The following is a 24,570-nucleotide window of genomic DNA, read 5'->3' on the forward strand; positions in this document are numbered from 1 at the left end:
AGGGGCTGAGAAAAGACTAATAAAAATGTTTCCTTGGGTGAGGATAAGACTCTTGGATAATTACAGTTTTTTTCATCCTAGCTTTTGATCTTTTCATGTCCTGCAATTTTATGATTTCCTGTAATAGGAAGCTTAAGTCATAGTTCAGTAGTACAATGTTTAACACTTCTGTAGGTGGGGACACAGAGCATGCTAACGCTGGAGTAGTAATGCTCATTGCCAACAGGCAACTAGAGTTGTCAAATCAAGAACTTTTAAAATATGATTTTAAATATACTACAGAGATATTAAAAATCATATGAAGAAGCTCTTCATAATTTCCTGTATTTATTTTCTTTATATACATGCACACCCAAAAAGGAAAATACAGTGTGAGGAATCCAGTTTGTCAGGCTAATGGTGAGACATCTGCAAGTGAGGAGAAGTAAGATTACTTCATACATTGCTCAAGATACTATTATGAGTTTGAGGAGGGTGATGCAATTGGCAGCCACACAGAGCCCACAGAACAATACTATCTACCTAACAGGAGGCACTGGCACTACATCCATACAGAGAGAAACAGCTCTGCCTGAGCAGCCAGATCACTAGACAATGGATCCATTGCCATCATCACAACTAGCATTCCTAAAACAGTGTTTGAGAATGGGCAGGAAAAAGTGCTGGTTCTCAGAGAGCTAGAGATAAAGCTGCTTAGCGGAAGCAAGCAATACTTTCATAATAACTTTGAATGGTTCAGGGGTTTCAATGTTAAACTTCATGCTGATTACTCTGGGTAGCTAAAGTTCCTTTCTGCTCATTGAAACCTACTGCAAAGGGTTTTTTGGGGGGCTGTTTTTTCCACCTCTGAAGTTGATTTGCAAAAAGCAAATTTTAAATCAAGCCACAAGTTATTTTTGCTGCTTTTTAACGCAGAGTTAGAAGATGCATCAGATATTTTAAATGAGTAGCGACTTGGTCACTTCAGCACCAATTATCAATTTCATTCAAACTGAACAGGGATAATTCTGACAAAGTCAAAGAAAGAAAATTAGATTCCTCTGAGAGTGTGTCACTTTTGATTCCTTAAAATTGGAATTCAAAATTACTAGACACCTTGTGAGAATGTTTGTTCATGGGGACTCTCCCTCTTTTCCTCCTTCATTTCTGTAATAAAAATGTTAGGAATGCCATGTGTGGCCTTTTCTGGCTTTGCTAGATGACTTTATGTATTCCAGGACACATAAAGTGTCCAGGAACCAAAGCTTTCCACACCTTACTTGGAAGTCAGAAGCAAGGGACTATCAACCTGGTCTTCCTTCGTCTCATAGACTCTTTAAATATTTGAGTTACTTAACTTAAAAAATAAAACTTAAATGGTTTGACTTAAAAGCACACGTCCCCTTATTTGGTTTTTTAGAAACATGTGGAATCATGACTTTCAGAGTTTTCCAGGGAGACCACATTTTCAATACTTATTTTTAAATTTTTAAGACCTTCATTTTTTACTAAGAACAAAATTACTGTTCTGAGAGATTTATAATACTGACATGTTACCATTTGCAAAACAGCTTTATAAAACTGGGTGGTACTAACCTAATCTACCGAGTGAAACATCAAATAAAGACTTTTTGTTCTATCTCTCTGTTTCTACTTTAGCTGAATTTTATAAAAACTCTACTGTGTATTACAAATTTTTGAATGAAAATGTAACTACAGTTTAGCTAAACTGAAATTATTTGGTAAGTATGAACCATGCTCTTGAAAACAAGCTCATTAGACAGGTTCAGGTTCCATCTCCCAATCACAGGTGTACATCAGTCCCACGAGCACTACAAAATCTCAAAATGATCATGCTGTTCAAGCAGAAACCAGTGTGAAACCTGAAAAGGGAAACATTCCCAACAACTCAGGCTGAGGCAGGCAGGCAGGCAACCTGAACATTTCAATCTGAGTACCTTGTTTGTAAAATTTCATGGAACTGAAAACAAGGTTTTTCTGACAAGAAGTCTGAAACAATCTAGCTCCCTACTTTTCTACCAACTCTACACATAGACAGGACTCTAGAAAGACATTAGAAATGTATACAAAAGTTGTGTATAACAAAATTTGCCTTTGTTTTTTGCCTGCATCATACACCCCCAGCATTCAGAGTAAATTACCACAGTAGTAATAGCCTAATACACAGTTGTTTCACTCCAGGAAGCATTTGCTGTTCTTAATTGATCTTAATTGTTCCATTTTCTATCTACTTACTGATAACTAGGAGAAGCATAACTCTTTTAATTCTTCCCTTTAAAGCACCACAATTTGCTTAACCATGAATATTTAATCAAACCATGGCCACCCGTTATGTATTTGTTTAATGCACTAAAGGAACAGTACCACAAGGTTTGCATATGGGTGGCTTAATTTGTTTTTCTTTCCCATTTGTGTGTGACACTTCCCCCAGGAAGGAAAAAAAATATATAAAGTTAACGCCAGAATACCACAAAAAATTTCATTAGGCAGGTAGGGAGTACTCACAAAGCAGCCTCCTTTAGCCTACAGTGGCTGTCTCCCCTGTGGGGTCTCTCTGTGGTCAGTGAGATTGGCAAGGAGCTCCCCAGTACAATACAGAAGTCCTATCATTTGCCTCCTGCTCTGAACAGCCCTTTGAGTAGGCTACCTCTCCCCAGAAAGCAGATGCAGAATAACCTAGAGAGTCTCACTTGGTCAAGCTAAAATTATGAAGTGAGCCTTTGTGCAGGCCAGTGGCACCTCACAAAGCATCTTTGCTTCTGGTGCAATGTCCCAGAAAATTCACAAAATGTGTCAAATCCATTTGAGGATCCAAAGTCCTACTTGCACCTATCTGCTCTCCCAAAGTTAAGTTAATCAAGGTGGTACCTTATGTAGGTTACTTATATAGGATTTTTTTTCTAGATTTTTTTTTTCTAAGAAGCACTGCTGACAAATTAATTCTTCTATACCATCACTAAAATGTGTGTATATTGCTGTTGGTTTTATTCTTATACTTGTCCCATTTCACTTGTTTCAAAAAACACATATTCTGAAAAGGCACAAAATTTGCTCTGAAACCTCCATCAGGTGAAACAGCCAGGAAATAATACCTATGCTTAATACACTGTAAAAAAGCAGAAAAGTCTATGGCAAAAAAATATTGACAACAGCGGAAAAATTCTCCTAATTTAAAATCAAGAATGATTAGGCAAAGCAGTCATCATTCTACTAAAGTTCACTGAGAGATATTGCTTTTGTAGTGTGCAACGATAGTATAGGGAACTAGACTGCCATCCAAGTATTAGTTTTATAGTTTGAGGAAAGGAAATGATATAATTTCAAATGTCTTACTTGATCAAACTGGGGGTCTTCTCCTCGTTGTAGAGATTTGGTCAGTGGCTTCTCCTAAAAGAAAACATATTAAAATGTATTTCATAGGATCAAGATAATGACATATTCTATCAACTATTATTATTTTTTCTGTTAGATTTTTACTAACATAATTTGCTTCCCAATCGATTTCATGCTGGAGATACTGCTTGTTTCATAAGCAAAGGTAGACCTGTGCATACATATGACATAATACTGACAGGGTGTCTTTAGTGTCTTTCCAAGAAAGAAAAGGATTAATCATTTATTACACCTGAGTTACTTGGTATTCACATTGACGATAATTTTTTTCAGAACTCTGAAAAGTACCTGGTATTTTCTCTGACACATAACCAAGCATCTCTATTTAGCTACATGGTGTTCCTGCTTGTTATAATACTACCAGGCAATGCAAACATGTGCATAGATACAGTGCACCCAGCAGTGCATGCCAAAAGAAAGGCGGTTTTAGAAGAGCCAAACACCATAGAGTTCATTTTTAAGGAAGATAATTGTGGAAAAACTATTATTAAAAAAAAAAAAGGAGTGGAAGCGAATTTTCATGCTGCCTTCTCAGAGTATCCAGGAAAGCCAACTTGGAGAGTCCCCGTGTGTGAACATCCATTCCACCTATACAGCTTTTTTTTGCCAAGCAGGTTCAGTTACTGAGTCATGTGGAAGTACACAGTCCAGTATTCCAGATATACACAACAGCATGAAAAACATGAATCTCCTAAACCAGGATGAAAATAAACAATGCACGAAGGCATATGACAGTCTGAAAAACATGTCACCATCACAATCACAATTCTGCATTGAATTGTACTACTGTTGCTGGTGTCTGAAATGTGCCAGTGTCTTATTCTTCTGTAAGTCATGCATCTTTCTTCTCCTACAGCTGCAAGACTGGGGCTCTCCCACCAGCTCAGCATGAGATTTTCTGTTCAGCTTTCAGCAAACTATTACACTCATTATCATCTGTTAATGTATCAGGCAAAATATCAACACTGCCAGGGGATGTGAGATGCAAAACAAAGAAATTTGTAAAGCTGCTAAAATAATGGAATGGAGAGAAATCTTAAGATTTCTATTATTCAATGCTTTTCTCTGAAGAAAATGTTGCCCAGTATAATCTGCTGACTGATTTTGAAATTAATTATGCTGATCCACTCGTAATGCCAGCTGGCAAGGAGGTTGGCTGCAGGGTGACTACAGTATCCCCTGACTACCTACCAAATAGAAAAATCAACAAAATGCTTTCTCCTGAGTCTCTGATTTATCCAAGACAGTCATCAATACTTTTCATTGTTATTTGTAATGTCTAAAGTGACTCCTCCAGGTTAAATTAAGGGCATGTCAACTATTAATTAGAACTTTATGACAGATAATTGGTAATGAGCAGACACAGTAAAACCCCATAGCCCAGAAACACACACATGACGCTACCCCACCCACAGTCTCCCTCAATCAGTAACTCCATGCTACCCTACCTAGCTGTGTCTCATGGGAGGACAATGCTTCTTTTGTCTATTGCTGCACACTGGAAAGGACAGCAGATAATCTTTCAAAAGTAGCATTCAACTTATTACTTATTTACAAGGGAAAAGATTTTTAAGTTTTCATGGATCCTGGACAAATGAATGTACTGAGGATTAGTGAAGTTCAAAAAAAAAACCAAACAAACTCAAACAAACCCAAAGCATAACTTTTTTTTTTTCAATTAAACTTCTGATTCTGTTACAGATGACTTGTGTTACCACAGAGAAATTTCTTAACATCTGTTTCAATAAAAAAGGCTTTGGCATGCAGTAGCTTTGTGTTCCAACACTGCAATGCTTGGCTTTCGGAGTAGTATCTAAAATCCTGCAGAAGTGCATTCAGTGTTTGAGGCAGAAGTGAGGTGTGGGGTTCCTTGTCACAGGCTTATCTATTAAGGTGGACACAATTAAGCAGGACAAAACATGCTGTGGGAACCCAAGTTTGGAACTGCAATACTAAAAAAGTCCTCATCATCTGTTACCTATCTCTGGAAGCACAGACACCTTATAAATACTTCAGTTCCTAATGATGATGCCCCCCAGAGGCTGTGCTTCTGAGTAAGTGAAGTTCCCTCCCTTTTCACAAGGCAACACAACTCATCTCTTGCCCTCTTACAGGTGACTAGACCAGGACTTCCAAACCCATGGTACTTTAACCTAAAGAAACTGTTCACAGGCCACACAACAAACTGGGCTGCAGCAGAAGGCAGACCAGGGATGAAGACCAGCTAAGGACACCAATCAAAAGCCAAGAAGGGTTCTGCTGACACTTCTCAATGTCTCCAATCCAGGGCTTTAACTAAGTCCTTTTAATTCCCTTCATCCCATCCTGCATCTACTGCTGTTCTTGCCACTACTCCTTTCCTCACGCTCTTGCCAAGCAGCAGCTGCTGCTGCAGCTGTCTCTGCCTCTTCTCTGTTCCCCTCTGGGTTGCTGCTGTTGTTGCTTTTGACTTGGCTCTTTCCAAGAGGGTGGTCACTGACTCTGCCTGCAACTGCTCAGCCCATCTGGAACCCATGAAGCCAAGTGTCTCTGCACACACACCCCTTCCGGAAGTAGGGTGCCCATCACTGCACCCCTGCAGTGAATGGCAATAGTCACAGAAAATTCTATTTGGGGCATGGAGATCTGAGAAGACGCAAGGTAGAAGTGATTGCTGTTTATTATTAATGAGTACTGAATAGGTAATGAACTGAATAAAGATGAAAGGCCAGATACAAATACATTTTTTGGTGTCTAAGAGCTCCTACAATATAAAAGGATGATTGCTTGTATGATGAGGTTAACCAGTGACCATGTCAGGAAGACACTACTGAGTAAATTCAAAGACAGCTCAGCTACATGCAGGTACATGTAATAATAGATAATTTAACCTTATCTGCTGTAAGCAACCTGCCTATTCTATACCACTTTGTTCTAATATCCTTACACATCTTACTATTTAAATTTATGGAACATTTTCAACACTGTTGCTATGGCAGCTACTATATAAAATACATTTAAACTTAGAGAAGACATTTTCAAAAGGTTCAGAACTGGCAAAGGCAAGGTTAAAAATTATAATAAAGTGAATTGCCTCTGAGTAATAGATTCCATAGCAGCCTGTTTACCCTGGAGATACACTTAGAAGTTAAACAAAAAAAATCTTCAAAATGTTTTCCAGCCTCAAGGCACTGCTTTATTTTTATTTATTTTCCTGCCCACCCAGTTGAGAAATGGCAAAGAGGCCCTTGTATATTATGACTTGACTCTGTTTGAGTCTCTGAGACACTTTACAGAAATGTCTTCCAGATCTTGGATGAATAGGTAGGCTGAATTTGAAGCCAAAGCCTACAAGCACGAAATATGAATAAAGTTTTGATTAATCTGAAAAAGCCCATAGCTTTCTGGGCTATAAAAAACATCAGAACATTTCAGAAGAAAGGACTCTCAATAATAACATTTCCATTTTTAATCACTAAGTTAAACATCCTTATTTCTTGTTTGAAGTGATGCCTTCAATTGTATTTGTTCGAAACTCTGTATTTGTTCATGCTGGCAACTCCCTTGATATGAATATGTTAGAGATAAGCCGTAAAGATCAGCAAAGACTGTTTTGCATTTAATATTTGAAGCTATTGTTTTCAAAAAAACGATCTTAACTTTTTGCATTGCCAGTGCTTACAAAACAAAATGCTCTCTTAGAAATTAATTTCCTTTCTTTACCTCATTGCTGCTGTGAAAATATTAATATAATAAAATACAGCATCTCGAAAATGCAATGGTAAATATATATTTTACCACATTTGAATATATCAACTATATATGATATTTACAATTTATCTAAAAAATAACATATCAGTCAAACCCTCTATTCACATAGGTACACTAAAACTTTTCTCCAAGGACTGTCAGTCAGCCACTTTTACTGGTTAATATATTAATGCTTTTCCAGGGCTGCTACACAAATATAACTGGGTAAATTTACACAGGAAGAGCTTTTCTCGACCACCTGTCACAGGACTGAATGTTCAGAGAAACAAGAAAACAAAAAGATTTTGTAGTGCCTATTAAACTTCAGTATGTGATCAGGATATAAATTGCCCCTTAAATTTATTTTGAACCTCAGCAACCATTACGCATTTTATTCCTACTGAACTATGACAGGGTATTGTATTACTTACTAAGAGAAAACCCATCTTTTTATAAAAATATGGAGGATGAAAGGATATTTTTAAACAAAATGTAACTTTTGCACTGCATGCTAAAAAGCAGCTACACATACTTGACTGAGTAGTCTTCTGGGATGGAAGAGTGACCAAAAAGAAACAGAAGAACAGACCTTTTCACAATAATGAAGCAGCCATTCAACTACTACAGCTACAGTATACATAAAATGCATGTAAGCACAATCTTAAGAACCAAAAAATCACCAAGTGTGATTCTTTCCTGCTTACAATGAATCAAGTCAGCCTTTCTCCCTGGCCTCCAAGTTGATCATCTTTGTCCTACGTTCTTTTCAACAGGAAAGAAAAGTGGTGTTTTATAGTAAAAGGTCTGCTCCAAAAATAGATGGATCAAACATGCTAAATTTTTAATTTTGCCATTGGTTGTTTTGTACATACAAAGACTGGAAAACATTACTGTCAATCTTGTGCCCGCGTGCTGTGTAAATTATTTTCTGTGTCACCCAGGAGAAAATGCCATGATGCCAGTTTGTTTCTGAAGGCTGGATATGCAAAACTTTATTGCACAGAGAAGCATTTCCCCTTCATATGCTGACCTACATGCCAGCTGCCTCTGAATGGGACAGTTTGTCTGTCTGGTCCTGGCCACCACTTCAACTGTGGAGTGTCCTGACTGCGTGCTCCTGCCTTCTCCCTGCTAGAATGGTTCTATGGTGATCCTGCATTGAGCAGGTTCATGCAGAACAACTTACAAGTATTTACTTCTGATTTGCTTGGATACAACAGTCCTCAGTCCCATAAAAAAAAGCTGTTGTACTGAAAATATGTCTGAACTTCTTGACAAATAATTTTCTTCTCTTATTTACCTTTGTACCATTTGTGAATTCCCACCAGGACCCCAGGAAGCCTAGTAATCTATATCTAAGCAATTAAGAGAGGCAAGTGTTTTGACTCAAAAGCATGATCTGTTGACTCAGACAGTCTCCCAAATGTCTTCCACCTAGAATTTCTATGAAACAGGCAATTAGTGTCCCGTTTCCACAACTTTTCTTTGCAATTCAGCAGATCCTCATGCCACTTCCCTGAATGACAACGGAATCTTTGATTTCTCTTGTTGCTCTGCTCAGCATCAGTTATCTGCTACATACCGTTCTTAAGAGACTGCATCAGTGACCACAGTACACAGATCGTAAAATAAACAGAAAAGGGAATTTCCTTCATTAACCTTTGAAATTCTAAGCATATACCAAAAGGAAATTCTAAAGGCAAACATAATAAAAAAGATATGATAACACAGCTTCACGAAAACACAACTCTGCATAAAACAAAATTATAGACTAAAAATGTTAAAGAAAACTCTGATGAGCTTCATATAACTTTTGAAAGTTAAGTAAAAAATGCAATGTTAATTGTACATAGTACAAACAAGAAAGTTCTTTCTTTTACTCTCTTTGAGCAAACAACTCAAGAACTGTGACATTCTTACCTGAACAGTAAAAAAATTCCCAGATATGCTTTCAGCTCAGTGTTGATATTAAACAGTCACAAACTTTAAACAAAGGTTAAGTGCTCTTAGAGATATGTGGGTAACTGCAAAAACTCCCCCAAAACAACTTTACTAAGCCACTTTAAGCCCAAATAAGCTGATAGTTACCAGTGGACCAGTTCCGGAAGAAGTATTTTACATACGTGCTTTTGTAAAATCTGGAAAGTTGGAAAGAGTTCTAAGGATGACTTTACTGAAAGTGGGCTCTAGCATAAGTGCGAAAGGAAATTTCATTGGCTGTTTATTTCCAGAGTTTTTTGGTTTTAAGATTGTAATTTAACGAACACATCAAAATCCTCTGTCTGAACACATGCAAATTGTAAGACAGGCTAGGATCATAATGCTTTACCTTGTTTCCCCCTGATGTTAATTACATCAGTACAACAGTGTACAAAAAAGAGGTGAATTTTATAATTAAATTTAAAAAGAGCATCTAGAAACAAACTGTAGAGACTTAATGTTGACACCATAATTCAGTCATAGACCTGTATTAGTAACCTGACTGATTCTGACTTAAAAGATTCCCATGTAAGAAGATAATACAGACAATAAATTGTTACAGATTCAGTGATTTAAACTCCTGAAAGACTTATCAGTAATCAACTATTGTGGAGCCAGAGAACAACATGGCTACTACACTGCAAAGTCTGACTGCAGCAAGACACAAAAACCCAACAGGGTTTGTGGTTGTTTTGCTTATATGCATTTTTTTCAAGGTGAGCAAGATATATAGGATTTAATTCTCAAAACTTATTGAAGTAAATACAGATTTCTTCCTCTGTTGTTTGTACTGAGATCCATTACAATGCATCTTCATAAAAATGTCTCTATATAATAGAAACAAGAACATGCTCAAAATACAGACACCCAGATCAAGCTATACTCCATTAAAAGCACTGTTTCCATATTGCTCTCACCATGAAGCCAGGAAGAAGGATTTCTGGGGAAATACTCTAATAATTAATTATGCTTCATATAAGACTTTGGTTAAGAGTACTGTCATGAGATGTAGTATGAGAGTCCATGATCTTTCATCTATGAACCCATGGGACTGGAATAAACATGATGCTCTTAAAAGGCATTTGATCCAGTGATTTGTATGTAACTTATTTTTAGCATTCTAAGAACAACAGACTGTGGAGATCTAGATTTCCACATCTATGTTAAGATCTTTGCATGAAACTGCTCTCCTGTTTCAGCTGTTTAACAAGGTGGTTCAGCTAGGAACTGTTCAACAGCCAATACATGCCTTAAATAAAAAAAAAAATAATTCATGGGCATCCATATAAATAATCACTTCTATGAAGAGAAAGTTTTTTGATGCTGTCCTGGGTTCAGCAGTAGCAGTCATTTTTTCTCCTTCTTAGTAGTTGGTGCAGCGCTGTGTTTTGACTTTCGGTCTGGAAACGGAGCTATAACAATGATATTTTAGTCTGACCAAGGACTTTGTGAGCCTCATGCTCTGCCAGGGAGGAGGGGAAGCCAGGAGGAAGCAGAGACAGGACACCTGACCCAAGTTAGCCAAAGAGGTATTCCATACCACAGCACGTCTTGCCCAGGATGTAACTGAGTTACCCGGAAGGACTAGGACTGCGGGGTTGGACGAGGTATGAGTCGGTGCTCGGTCTGGTGGGGTGGGGCAAGTTATCAGTTGGCTGGTGGTGAGGTGTTGTATTCTCTTCCCTTGTTATTCCCTTTATCATTATTATCATTGGTGGTAGCAGTAGTGATCTGTGTTATACCTTAGTTACTAAACTGTTCTTATCTCAACCCGGGGGAGTTGCATTCTTTTGATTCTCCTCTCTGTCCCTCCGGGAGTAGGGGGAGGGCAAGAAGGGGGGAAGTGAGTGAACGAGCTGTCTGGCTGGGTTTAAACCACGACAGATGCATATAAATAATCACTTCTGTGAAGAGAAGGTTTTTTGACAGCAGACTTTTGTGAAACAGAAATACTGAAAGATCCAGTGGTGAATTAAATAAATTAAGGAGACAAAGTCACTAAGTCAAAAGTGTGTAATTTGAGCAGTACTGCTCCCTCCTTTCCGCATCTCACATTACTTTTGAGAGCTGGTGAAGAGGATGACAGGATGCTCTTCTCTGCCCTTGATGTACCCTGGTCATTTGGTCATCTTTGTTTCCTAAACAGAGAAGTTAACTGACACTTCAATCCTGCATGCAACGAGTTTTTCACCAACTGATTTATGATGAGCAGTTATTTCTCCTGTGCAAGAAGGACATGGTAGAAAAATGCAGAAAGCTTTTTTTTTTTTATCCTGCAGGGAACGGGAGATGCACAGCTTCCCTCTTGAGTGCACCACATTCTTTGAGTTACTACAAGAGCACTGCCCTCACCTTCAGTCAATACCTCCTGACCATGGCAGAGCTACAAGGATTTAGGGGACGTCAGTGTTACAAGCAGTGGATGAGGTTCCTTCTTCTGATACAGAACTGTCCACGATCCCACTTTTTTTTCCAGTATCTTAATCTCCAAGGGAAGCAGGACTTGACTCAGTTATGGTAAGGATTGCTGCTGGAGTGCTGAAGTGGTTTTGCTGGGACTGGCTTGGCAGGGCCATGGCTGTGGACCGCTGTGGAGAACTGAAGACCAGCCCTTCTTAGGTGTTGCTGCAGCAGGGACTGAGGGCTCTGCACCTGGAATGGGATCTTGGGCTGTGTGCAGGGGTGGGCAAGACTCAGAGGAACCCCCCATTAGGGCTTATTAGTGCCCGAAGGACCCTGACCTCAGGTTACCCATTCAGAGTAAGGTGACCTAATTTAATCAAAGCTATAGGAAGCTTTTATCAGTTGATTTAAATAAATGTAGAGTTGTAATTGCCAGGCTGCTTCAAGCACAGCCAAGAGCTCTGTAAACAGGAACCACATTTCTCCTAATCCTCACACAGCCAGGGGTAATAAAGGACAGCTACTGATGTGGGTAATGGTCAGCTATCTTGCAGCCACTGCTGCTTTAACATCAGGTAGCTATTTATTGTCATCAACCATGCATCTGTTTGCATACAACAGACCAAGAGATGAGGCAAGTGAACTCAAGAAATTCTGATGACTGTCAGTAGTTCACTTTAAACTTCCTTTATTTTGGGCTTTCTTGCATTTAACTCAAAAGCTGTAACTGTACCATAGCAGACATGTCTCCAGGTAACGATCTGAAGCCTTCTCCTCCTGGTTACTGGTACTGATCCAACAGCCTTTCAAAGACGATGCCAGAAGGCCCTTGCAGAACTAATGTCAGCCTTGACTGTTCTGCCACAAGCACGATGGCCGTGAAAGCCGCAACTTCCATGCATACTACATGCCAAGCTAAGGCAACAAGACCTTATTGGATGGATTTCCAAATTGGGAAAGCAGCACCATGAAGTACGTAAGTTTTTCTCATATTTGTCATGCCACCACATATGCAGAGTCAAATATGGTGTAATTCAAGCTGTCTGATGTGTAAACTGTACCATGCCAGATTCAGGCTAGTAAAGAGCACAGAAATTTAAACTTAAAAATGTGCAGCAATCCTGATGAAGTAGCACCTCATTGACTTCAAACACGACTCTGAAAGCATGCAAAGGATGAAGCTGTTACAAAAATATGGGAAGATATCTCTTTAATGAATTGCTATTTATCTGGCAAGAATGCTACCAAAGTATATATTTTCTTTCTGTCCTTTGTGTTGCCAGACCAGTGATAACACTGGCCTGAGATGACTGTAGTATGACTTTCATTTTCTGGACAATGGTAAAAACCAATATCCTTAAATGACACTAAAACGTGTCTAGGGTCATGTGGTAGGTTCTCTGCTATATTTGCAAGTATCAGTCAGCACGTGATACAGTGTAACAGCCTTGGTGACCTTGGATTGAATCTGTCTTCCAATGTTAAATCCTCTTAGCAATTTGAATCATCATATGCACCATTAATTATCCTCCAACTGCATCTATGCTGTAGTGAGGCCTAGGGACAGTGAACATCCTGGAGAGTTTTGCTATTGGAATGAGATCTGAAGCCTCAAACAGCATTCTGCCCACACACCCGGCTATGGAAACCCTGAGATCACTGAGAAAGCTCCTGTTGACACTGCCTGCCTCTGAAATGTGTGAGTGTTTTTATGTGTGTGAGTGGACTTGCATCTAGCTGTGAATGCCTATGCCAATGGCTGTGCAAAATAAAATGTGTGCTTTTCCTTCCTGGTTGCTAAAATGGCCTGAACTTTTCCCCTCACTTGCATATGGATGCTGGAATCTGAGCATCCTGCACCTTGTCTTCATCCTTCTGCTCTCCCCACTATTACTTCTGAAACCCTGCATTTGTCTCTTCCTCTTTTTTTCTCAACTCTGTCATTCATAGTCTTCCCTCAGCTCCTCGGTTTCAATCCTATGATATGTACCCCTGACGACACAGAAGACTATCTCATCTGTGGCCACTGCTTCAATCATACAAATCTTTCTGTCTTTCAGGAAGGTAACTGGCCTGAGGTTCAATATTAAACACCTAGAAGGACTACTGCTTCATACTTTTCAATGCTTGGCTTCTGCTACAGGACTCAGCCTGAGATAGGTACTGAGATAATTAGAGGGGGATATTATTTCTGAGGCAATGAGCGGAAGGGGAAGTGAAAGCTTTTTAAGCCATTTGAGTTAATTTTGCTATATTTGATGCTCTCCATCTTCAGTATAGAAGCTTGATTTTTCCCAGTTTTTTTAGTCTTCACATCCTTTGAGTACATGAGTAGAGATTGCTTATTTCATGGGCAAATTTATTTATAATATTTATACCATTTAAATACTAAATAAAGAATACAGCAGAAATGAAGAGTTAAGATACATTACATATTAGAAACTGCCCACATGCTTTACAGAATTTTAACTACCAAAACCACTAATGGACTCAAAGAATTACACTAATTACACATAATTCTTGAGTGACAGAGAGGTGGATGAGGACAGATCTGACATCTTTGTAGCATTTATAGAGGCAGATCCTAGGGAGGATACTTTTTTAATGGGAAAAAAAGAACAGCATTTTCAATATATACTTGCATGAAGTTATCCAAATAAAGTTGTCTTCTTTTCAGTTTATCTGGACATACACATACTGAGCAGGCAGTTAGAACAGAGCAAGGCAATTTGCCATTCTTCTCTTCCATGAAATAACTTGTTTCTTATAGTAATTTGGCTGTGCACTGTGAATAAACAGGGGTCTGAAGTCCCCAAGTATGACAAACTATTCATAAGGACTTCAAAAGTTAAAAAAAAGTGTAATGCTAATGTGTCTCATTATTGATGACAACAAAGGAGTCATCCCTCATGTGATGCAGCTGGAGTCTTAGCCCATGTAAACCAGAAAATTTTACATTACAGCTGTGGGATAAAACTGCTTGGTATTATTATAGCCTATATAAATCATACTAGTTATCACAGCCCAGCCCTCAGAAAACAAAAAACCTTCAAATTCCTTTTCTTCCAAGTCTGTCCTTAACATATTTCTTCTCTTGCGTGGAGAAAGTGAAGCCTACATTAAAGCTAATCACACAGCAGTGTTACTATATATGTTGGTTGGTCAGGCTTTACAAAACCAAACTTGTATTATTCTTTCCCTTTTAGAATTTTCCTAACCACCTGCTTCACTATTATCACCAACCCTGCTTTGAAGTAGGTATGTATTTTAATGTCATTGAGCTTCTAATTACATGGAATTAATAAATACACTACTATCAACCACATCACCGCTTTCAGGCTTTTTCCAACACTGAGATAAAACCTACCTAATAAAAGGAGAAAGTTGTAGGCAGAATACATGAATATGCTTATAGTCCTACTCCTGTAATAAGTAAATTTTGTTCTTCAGTTCAGTATTCTATGATTTTATGATTCAGAGAGATCCTGAATTTACACAAGCCCAGTAAAAGAAGATGCTTGCAGGAGAAAAGCATAATGAAAGTTTACCAACAACTAAATTAACCATTAACCACAGTCAAAGCCTGTAGCGCACCATGTTTTATCGATGTCTACAGCTGTGTGTAAGTACTGCTGAAAGCCGCATTTAAAGATTAGCCTGATCAGTATGCACAGGATGAATTATTACCCTAAGTGATAATCAACAGTCCCAAAAAGGAAAATATTTTCTGGGTTTTTCTTCCTTACAGTGCTAAGATACATAAACATATTTTATCATTTCAACTGGCAAATATATTTCCCTGGCATTCTCATTCTAGCTTCATTTTAAGCTCACCACTTCTGGAAAAAAAAAAATCGGTGGTAATAAAATATCAATTGTGTTTGTAAGTGAAGCAATGCAGAGAAGATTTACAACATAAATTGATAAAAATTAAATGTGAATGCAATCAGCTGTGAAAAAACATCTGCAGGAAATATTCTTAACATTCATTATAAATGAGAACAATTATTTACAGAAAAGCAAGAAATTAAAGGTTATCATGAAGAAATTATTTACGTTTCATTTATGTGAATTTAATTTTATAAACTGGAAAATCCTTTCTAATTAAATCTGCTGTCAAACACCTTTAATTTGGATTAATATAATTTGACAATCTAGGTATAGTAGTTTAATCACTAAAAATTAGCCACATAATTGTGAACTTACTTAATGTAATTATTGAAATGTTTGTTATATTCCAGAGACACCAAAAATGCATTATTTGACATGCTGGTTACTGAATCTGGCAGCGATCAACATAAAAAATGCACTGCCATTAACTGTTGATTGCTTATTTTCATGTTGATTGCTGCCAGATTCAGGAACCAGAATGTCAAATCATACTTGGTTGACAGCCAAGGCATCAGGAGTAGTAGGTGACATTGCCCTCTGCTTTCTGTACTGCTGGCATCTTGCTATCCCAGCTGAGATTTCACGGGGCTGCAGGAGGGGGTGAGTGCTCTACACTGCTGCCTGAGAATATAGCAAGTTTTTTGTGCCTTGCCAGCATCTGCAACTCATGGCAGGACACAAACCTGGTTTTCCACCGCAGCTGCCAGAACACTGTAATTTACAGTTGGGCTTTGTGTACGTCACAAAAGAAAGAGATGGATATATCAAAAAGGCATATGCAACCCAAAGAAACTGAGAGAAAAATTCATAAAAACAGCAGTAATGTTAATCAGAAAGAATAAGCAGGCAAAAGGTGTGCATGAAAAGAAAAATCCAGGTTAAAAATGTATCAGTTAAGTCTTTAAATTAATTCCATAGTAACTTCAGAGATTTTAATGTGAGCTAGACTTTGTGATAAAAGAGAGGAAAAAGCCATTATATTATAAACAGATCATTTTAGCTTCTCTAGAAGATATCTTAACTATTCATCACTCATTACAAAATTTAACTGTCATATCTTGCAATGAGTTAGAGAATTCAGACTAGACACATCTCAGTGTCAGAGTGCTCTGCAAGTTTCATTTTCTTTGAAGTACGAGTTTAATTAGACCAGAATCTTCAAAGAGCTCACTATTTGACTACCTATTGTGAAAAAAGGCCAAAAAGCATCTCTACACCACCAATTTATAATCTTTGTCTCCCAGATCCCTGGGACTCCCTGGTCACAATTCTACTCAGTAGAATAAAAATATGGGAACAAAGCTGCTAAACATCCAACAGCTGCCCCACAAAAAGGGTGGACTTAAATTCTTAGGCATTATTCCAGAATAATTTTTGCCCTTTTTCCTTGTTTCATTAGAACCTAATTATTTCAACATTATTCTGACTGAATATCTTCATAATTCTGCTTACACATTTGTCACAGTCATCCTCAAACAGCAGCATGCCATGACCGGTATGTCCTATTAGTAAGATGTATGTAATTGAATTATTGTTCCTGTCTCATGGTTAGACCACTGTAAGAAATATATTCTGAAAATGTCGACAAGAAGATGACATTCCAGTCTCTTGTCATATTTTTACATTCTATGTTGAATTTACCAAATAAAATCTCACTGCACAATGTCTGGAATATGGTAAGATCAACATTCAGATATTCATAGCTTCACAAAGTGACAAAAAATAATATATCAACACACAGCAACTCAAAACTATCTTAACACAGGGTGAAATGGGAATAAATCAGGGTCACTGGTTCATATCTATGTCTGAAATGCAGCATGAAAATGCAGAGGTTAGGGTTTAAGACTAACAGAGGTGCTGCAAGGAAACTCCATTCTCAGTACTGGTCTTTCTGTTGTTTCCCTGACCTTGTTAAGTAATTTTTCAACACATTTTGTCTTAAAATTTTGAAGATTTTCAACATGCATCACATGAGGACTGGATGGTAACAAATAACTGCTGACATTGTTTTTTTAAAGGACCTGCTCTATGACTGTCAGTTTATTCCACTTTTTGTAATTTGGAGGGGACTCATGAAAGAAGAAAAAAATGGATTCTTGTCAAAATATTCCTTCCTGTTATTTCCAAATTATGTAAGATATTTCTGTCATCTTGCATCTACCTAATATTTCAGTGGGAAGTCTGGAAAAAATTTCCAAGCATCAGATGCTTCTGAATCTAAATCAAGACATAAAGCTAAACAGATGCCACAATCTTAATTTTACTGTTCAGAATACCCAGACCTGAAAATGAGGAACTAAAGTAAGTATTCCATACTGTGCTTAATAACAGAAATGTTGCAAAGATTTATTAAAATCCCCTTACAGCTCAGAAATACAGGTTCCTGGTTGTTTTTACTTTTTTATTTTTACCTTGTCAGAACTCAAATGTAGCTTACAGACCTATTCTTCTGTATTCAAAATAACAAGAATGTACAGAAAACATCACCTCAAGTTAAAATAGCAGACTCACAGAAATGCAGTTACAGAAGACAATTTGCAACAGATGTACCTGTATGTTAAATTTGCCTAAAATATGAATAACGATGGGTCTGTCACTGACTGTGCAAGACCTTGTAATGCAGTTCTTTTTTCAAATGCTGCATGCTTTCCAAGTCTGGAAAATAGCTGCTACAGCACCTTGTTAGATTGTGAAATCTACCACTAGTCAGAACTAAAACAGGAACCAGCATTGCTATTCATTTTCATGTTTCAGCTGAAAACTGGTAATGTTCAGAAATACTGTTTTAATAATTTTTCAGCATTTTCTAATCTATTTTGACTGAAGTAACTGCTCTCAAAGGTGTGAAATCTATGTTGGCTGATATCTCTTTTGCCTCTCAATCACATTAACACATGCCCATATTGCAAACAAATAAAATAGTCATTCATATGACATTCATGACGTCCTGAACCCAGGACGTCATGTCACCCCTTTAGCATATTTTGCATTCCTCTGTCCTCTCCCACAACCTTCTAATTGCCATAGTAGCATATCTTACAGTTTTGAAAACACTATCAAACTCCAGTGCAGATTACAAGCAAAATATCCTTCATTTCACAGCAAGCAGTCTGATTTAAAAATAAATTCAAAGCAAAGTACATATATACTTAAGAGTTTCTTTTTACTCACAAGAGGTTCTGCCATGATAATGCGAATCTTGCGTTCAGCCAGAGTAGTAAAGTTAACAAATAAGCTCTTGAGGACATATTCGCCTGGTTTACTGTCTGGGTCAACATTAATAGGTAACATGGCTGGAGGTCCTTTTTCCCTCTGTGTACCAGAAACAGGTGGGACAGGTGGCTTGATATATCCGTTACCAACTGGAGAAGCTGAAATGCAGAAAAGGCACATTTACTTATGGGTGATCCAATATATCTTTTCCAGAGCATCCCAATGGCCTACTATACTGTCAAAGCAAAACTGGAGATTAGTTGGTAATCAAAGAAATACACAACACATAAATATTATTTCCTTGGTATAGTTACAGGTAAAAGCTAGACTGGAAGAAGAAATCAAAGATGAAATCTTATGCATCCAAATTAAGTAGTGTTTACCATGCAGTGCACATTAAATGCTCTTTTTTTTACATGGTAAGACTTACTGACACCTAACTGAATCACATCCTTATTTCTTATCCTTTGTCTTACAGGTCAGATCTGCAGCTCAATTGTCAATTAACTTATTCTTTATTGCTAGTCAAGCTGACCTGTCCTTGCAAAAGCCAGGAGTCTGGTCTTTTGTCTAAGCTGAGATGTAAAAGGCCTGGTTTTCCTCTCATTTATACTGAGGTCAGTCAAGAATTGCTCCTTTAAAAACAATGACATTTCACCAGTCTAAATCTTACACGAAGAGTCAGATGCAAAATGGTTTCCATGGACAAAAAGTGTTCATTCTGTATTAGTTTTCCTGGAAGTACCAAACCCTACAGTCCCATTTGGCACTTGTGCAATCACAATTGGTGTACTAAGCCCAGTTTTGGGCTCCCCCATACAAGAATGACGATCCTGTTTTTGGAGCAAGGCCAAGGGAGGATGATGAAGATGGTCATGCATGTGTGCTACATGAGTACAGGCAGAGAGTGCTGAACTAGTTCAGTTCTAAGAGAAGGCTAAGGGAAGATCTTACGGCAGTCTTCAGCTACCTAATGAGAGCATAGCAAAGATGCAGCCAGACTTTTCTTTGAGCACGGTGACAGGACAAGAGACAACAGATACTAGTTAGAATGCAGGAAATTCCAATTAGGTATATTGAAAAACATTTCCACTATGAGTGGGTGATCGAACACTGGTACAGGTTGTCTACAGACAGAGTAGAAACACCACTCTTGAAGACACTCAAAACTTGATTGCGCAAGGCCCTGAGAAACTTCCTCCAGTTCTCTAATCCTCCAGAGGTCCCTTTCAATCTAAGTTATCCTGTCACACAGTGGATTCCCCATAACCAGTATCAAGATATTCTGCACTAGGCTTAGCTTTACTTAGTGTTCTTTCTGGGAAACTGAAGTAAAAATAAACTTAAGTACTGTGAAACAAAACCTCATTAATTCAAATATTACTATTATATGCATAAAATTTCCAAAAGAAAATCCTCAGGCTTAGCTCATACTGGCAATAAAACTCACATCTGGCCTTCAGGAAGGTACTGGTAGCACTCTCTGTTGGCTTTGCCAAAGACTTTAAAAGTAGCAAATTAAGTAACACTGCAAAGACCATCCATTAACCATCCTGAATGCAATGAAAGTGTTGTAACACCCGTAAGAACTGTTGGTGATTGGGTCAGAGGTGCTTTAATGCAACACAAACTGTGGAAAATATTGTGAACTAATACCTTTATAGCATTTCCCCACAGTATTGCAATTCAGTATTACTGAAAAATAGAAAAGATGCACTAGAGGAAAGAGAACATGCTTTCCTTTAGAAAAATCAAAATTTATAAGTACCATTTATGACTATAATGCAAGATAGAAATTCTTTCGTTCATGTAGCTATTATGCTTCATGTGTAACACATCCATGCTTTGAAAATAACTATCCTGATTGACAAGGTATGCCTTCAGTCTTCAGCACAGCAGCACCACCTCCTCCACTCCAACAGATGTTTCATGCTAGACTTGTTTCCTGCAAAGTTGCACTTGATTTTTGAGGGAAAAAGCATAATCAAAGAGTCTTGTTGGCATTAGGAGTTTTTGGATAAAAGAGAGTCTACAGAATAGTTCTACATTTCTACATCAGTGTTTCCAAAAATACACTGTTGTTCTGAATAAAAATCTATTTCAAAGTAATGAAAAAGAGTCACGAGAGAAGAGTATAAATGTCATCACCTAGGCTCTCCTATAGTTTAAGCATGAAGACAGTGGAATGCAAAGGACCAAATGCAAATTTACATGAGCTATCAATATACTAGGTAATGGAAATTTCTCCACAAATAGCTTTAGGAAGGAGTCAGACAATATTTTTACAATCACTAATATATTTGCCAAATGCGTTGTTTTGATTGGCTCACATTTACTCATAAGTTTGATCGACAAGTGCTGACTTAGGAAAAATTCTTTTTGTGAACCGTGAGCCTGATTTTCTTATGGATTTGTGTCCTTTGTGCAGCAAAAACCTTGTCCTTCCCCCTGTCATCACCACAAGCTCCCTCCATCATTCCCAAGGTCTGTCCCCAGTCCTGCACCCAGCGCTGGGCAGGCCAGCTGCCTGCCAACCAGCCTCTGCCAAGTAAAACACACCCAGGCTGGGCTGCCTGCCTCTCTGGCTAGTGCAGTCATTCCAGGCTCCCTCTTGAGGGAATCTGGAGCAACCTAATCAAATTCAAACTTGTCTTCTGTTCCTTGGGCAATTTCGGTTTAAACTGGCTGCTAAATTCGCAATCTAGTACGAAAGGGACATGCAGGAGTGGAAGGAAGGAAGGCAGTGTGTGAGATCGTGCCTGCCTCACATCCTTACAGAATTATAGAATCATAGAATCATAGAATAGTTGGGGTTGGAAAGGACCTTAAGATCATCCAGTTCCAACCCCCCTGCCGTGGCCAGGGACACCTTACGCTAAACCAAATCGCCCAAGGCCTCGTCCAACCTGGCCTTGAACACTGCCAGGGATGGAGCATTCACAACCTCCCTGGGCAACCCATTCCAGTGCCTCACCACCCTAACAGGAAAGAATTTCCTTCTTATATCCAATCTAAACTTCACCTGTTTAAGTTTTAACCCATTACCCCTTGTCCTATCACTACAGTCTCTAATGACGAGTCCCTCTCCAGCATCGCTATAGGCCCCCTTCAGATACTGGAAGGCTGCTATGAGGTCTCCACGCAGCCTTCTCTTCTCCAGGCTGAACAGCCCCAACTTTCTCAGCCTGTCTTCATATGGGAGGTGCTCCAGTCCCCTGATCATCCTCGTGGCCCTCCTCTGGACTTGTTCCACCAGTTCCATATCCTTTTTATGTTGAGGACACCAGAACTGCACACAGTACTCCAAGTGAGGTCTCACAAGAGCAGAGTAGAGGGGCAGGATCACCTCCTTCAACCTGCTGGTCACACTCCTTTTGATGCAGCCCAGGATATGGCTGGCTTTCTGGGCTGCAACCGCACACTGCCGGCCCATGTTCATTTTCTCATCAACCAACACCCCCAAGTCCTTCTCTGCAGGGCTGCTCTGAATCTCTTCTCTGCCCAACCTGTAGCTGTGCCTGGGATTGCTCCAACCCAGGTGTAGGACCTTGCACTTGGCATGGTTAAACTTCATGAGGTTGGCATCAGCCCAGCTCACAAGTGTGTCAAGGTCCCTCTGGATGGCATTCCTTCCCTCCAGGGTATCAACCGAACCACACAGCTTGGTGTCATCGGCAAACTTGCTGAGGGCGCACTCAATCCCACTGTCCATGTCAGCGACAAAGATGTCGAACAAGACCAGTCCCAACACCTATCCCTGAGGGACACCACTCGTCACTGGTCTCCAGCTGGACATTGAGCCAGTGACCACAACTCTTTGCGAGCGGCCATCCAGCCAGTTCTTTATCCACCGAGTGGTCCGTCCATCAAATTGATGTCGCTCCAATTTAGAGACAATGATGTCGTGTGGGACAGTGTCGAACGCTTTGCACAAGTCCAGGTAGATGACATCAACTGCTCTACCCCTGTCCATCAGTTCTGCGGCCCCATCATAGAAGGCCACCAGGTTGGTCAGGCAGGATTTCCCCATAGTGAAGCCATGCTGGCTGTCACCAACCACCTTGTTGATTTTCATGTGCCTTAGCATGCCTTCCAGGAGAATCTGCTCCAAGATTTTGCCAGGCACAGAGGTGAGACTGACTGGTCTGTAATTCCCTGGGTCATCCATTTTCCCCTTCTTGAAAATGGGGGTTATATTTCCCTTTTTCCAGTCATCGGGAACTTCACCTGACTGCCATGATTTCTCAAATATGATGGCCAGTGGCTTCGCAACTTCATTCACCAGCTCCTTCAGGACCCGCAGGTGGATTTCATCAGGTCCCATGGACTTGTGCATGTTCAGATTTTTAAGATGGTCTCGAACCAGTTCCTCTCCTACAGGGGGCCCAAGGTCTTCATTCTCACAGTTCCCATGTCTGCCTTCCAAGATCTGGGTGGTTTGGTCAGAGCCTTTGCCAGTGAAGACCAAGGCAAAGAAGTCATTCAGGACCTCAGCCTTCTCCAAATCCTGTGTAGCCAGTTCTCCCGAGAGCTTCCTGAGGGGGCCTACGTTCTCCCTAGTCTGTTTTTTATTTGCTATGTACTTGTAGAATCCCTTCCTGTTATCTTTAATACCTCTAGCTAAATTTAATTCCAACTGGGCCTTAGCTTTCCTAACCTGGTCCCTAGCTTCCTGTACAACATCCCTGTACTCTTCCCAGGCCGCCTGTCCTTGCTTCCACCTTTTATAAGCCTCTTTTTTCATTTGAATTTTCCTCAGCAGCTCCTTATCCATCCAAGGAGGTCTCCTGGCCCTCCTGCTGCACTTCCTTCTAGTTGGGATGCAACACTCCTGAGCTTGTAGCAGGTGATCCTTGAATATCAACCAACAGTCTTGGGCCCCCCTGCCCTCTAGGGCTATATCCCACGGAACCTTACTAAGCAGGTTCCTGAAGAGGCCAAAGTCTGCTCTGTTGAAGTCCAGGGCAGTGAGCTTGCTGCACGCTCTTCTCACTCTCCTGAGGATCTCAAATTCGAGCATCTCATGATCGCTGCATCCAAGGCTGCCCTGGCGCGTCACATTTCCAACGAGCCCTTCCCTGCTGGTGAGCACGAGGTCAAGCATGGCACCTCTCCTTGTCGGCTCCTCTGTTACTTGCAGAAGGAAGTTGTCTTCCACACAATCGAGGAACCTCCTGGGTTGCTTGTGCCGGGCTGTACCGTCCTTCCAACAGATGTCAGGGTGGTTGAAGTCACCCATGAGAACAAGGGCCTGTGAGTGCGAGGCTTTTCCTATCTGTCTATGGAGTGCTTCACCCGCAGGTTCTCCTTGATCAGGCGGCCTGTAACAGATCCCCACAGTAATGTCTCCCATAGCTGCTCTCCCTTTAACCCTGACCCACAAACTCTCTGTGGACTGCTCACCTGTCCCCAGGCAGAGTTCTGTACTCTCCAGCCTATCCCTAACATAAATAGCAACGCCCCCTCCCTGCCTGCCAGGCCTGTCTTTTCTAAAGAGCCTGTAACCTTCCATCCCAACACTCCAGTCATAGGAGCCATCCCACCATGTTTCTGTGATGCCTATTATATCATACCCCTGTAGACGTGCACACATCTCTAATTCCTCTTGTTTGTTCCCCATGCTACGGGCATTTGTATAGAGGCAATTATGTTTGAGAATCCCTGCTCAAACTACCTGGGAGCTGCCACCCTTTACCTCAATCATTGTGGCATTCAGTCAGGATTTCGAGACTGGAATTTAAGTCCACAGTCATTGTTAGTAGGAAGCTTTTTAACGATGATGCTGTTAGGTTGTGATGTAGGCTGATCTAATCTTTTCTTTTCTTCGGATATCTAACTGAAAAATCAATTATTTGCACACTGTAATGGAGAAATGCAATTATTTGTGAGATTTGTCAGTGCAGCCAAAATTTTTATTCTTGCCCTTCTTTGAAATATGGAACTGTACAGCCTTTCCCT

General features: G+C 39.6%; 1 protein-coding gene across 11 annotated transcripts in view; it reads right to left on the bottom strand.

Annotated features, from left to right (window-relative positions):
• The window catches only part of FRY (FRY microtubule binding protein), a 231,138-nt gene that overhangs the window by 109,349 nt on the left and 97,219 nt on the right, over positions 1 to 24,570 (bottom strand). For 10 of the 11 annotated variants that reach the window (XM_062615077.1, XM_062615076.1, XM_062615078.1 and 7 more), the window contains 2 exons: positions 18,571 to 18,770; positions 3,334 to 3,387 (listed from right to left, as the gene is read on the bottom strand). In XM_062615077.1, the coding sequence (XP_062471061.1) occupies positions 3,334 to 3,387; positions 18,571 to 18,690 (174 nt within the window). In that variant the 5' untranslated portion in view covers positions 18,691 to 18,770. The remainder of the gene's footprint in view (positions 1 to 3,333; positions 3,388 to 18,570; positions 18,771 to 24,570) is intronic. The other variant, XM_062615080.1, reaches the window with a different exon arrangement.

This window comes from Pezoporus occidentalis, unplaced genomic scaffold (genome assembly GCF_034315485.1).
Source record: "Pezoporus occidentalis ecotype Australia unplaced genomic scaffold, CSIRO_AGI_Poc_V1 ctg18, whole genome shotgun sequence".
In the NCBI taxonomy this organism is placed as follows: Eukaryota; Metazoa; Chordata; class Aves; order Psittaciformes; family Psittacidae; genus Pezoporus; species Pezoporus occidentalis.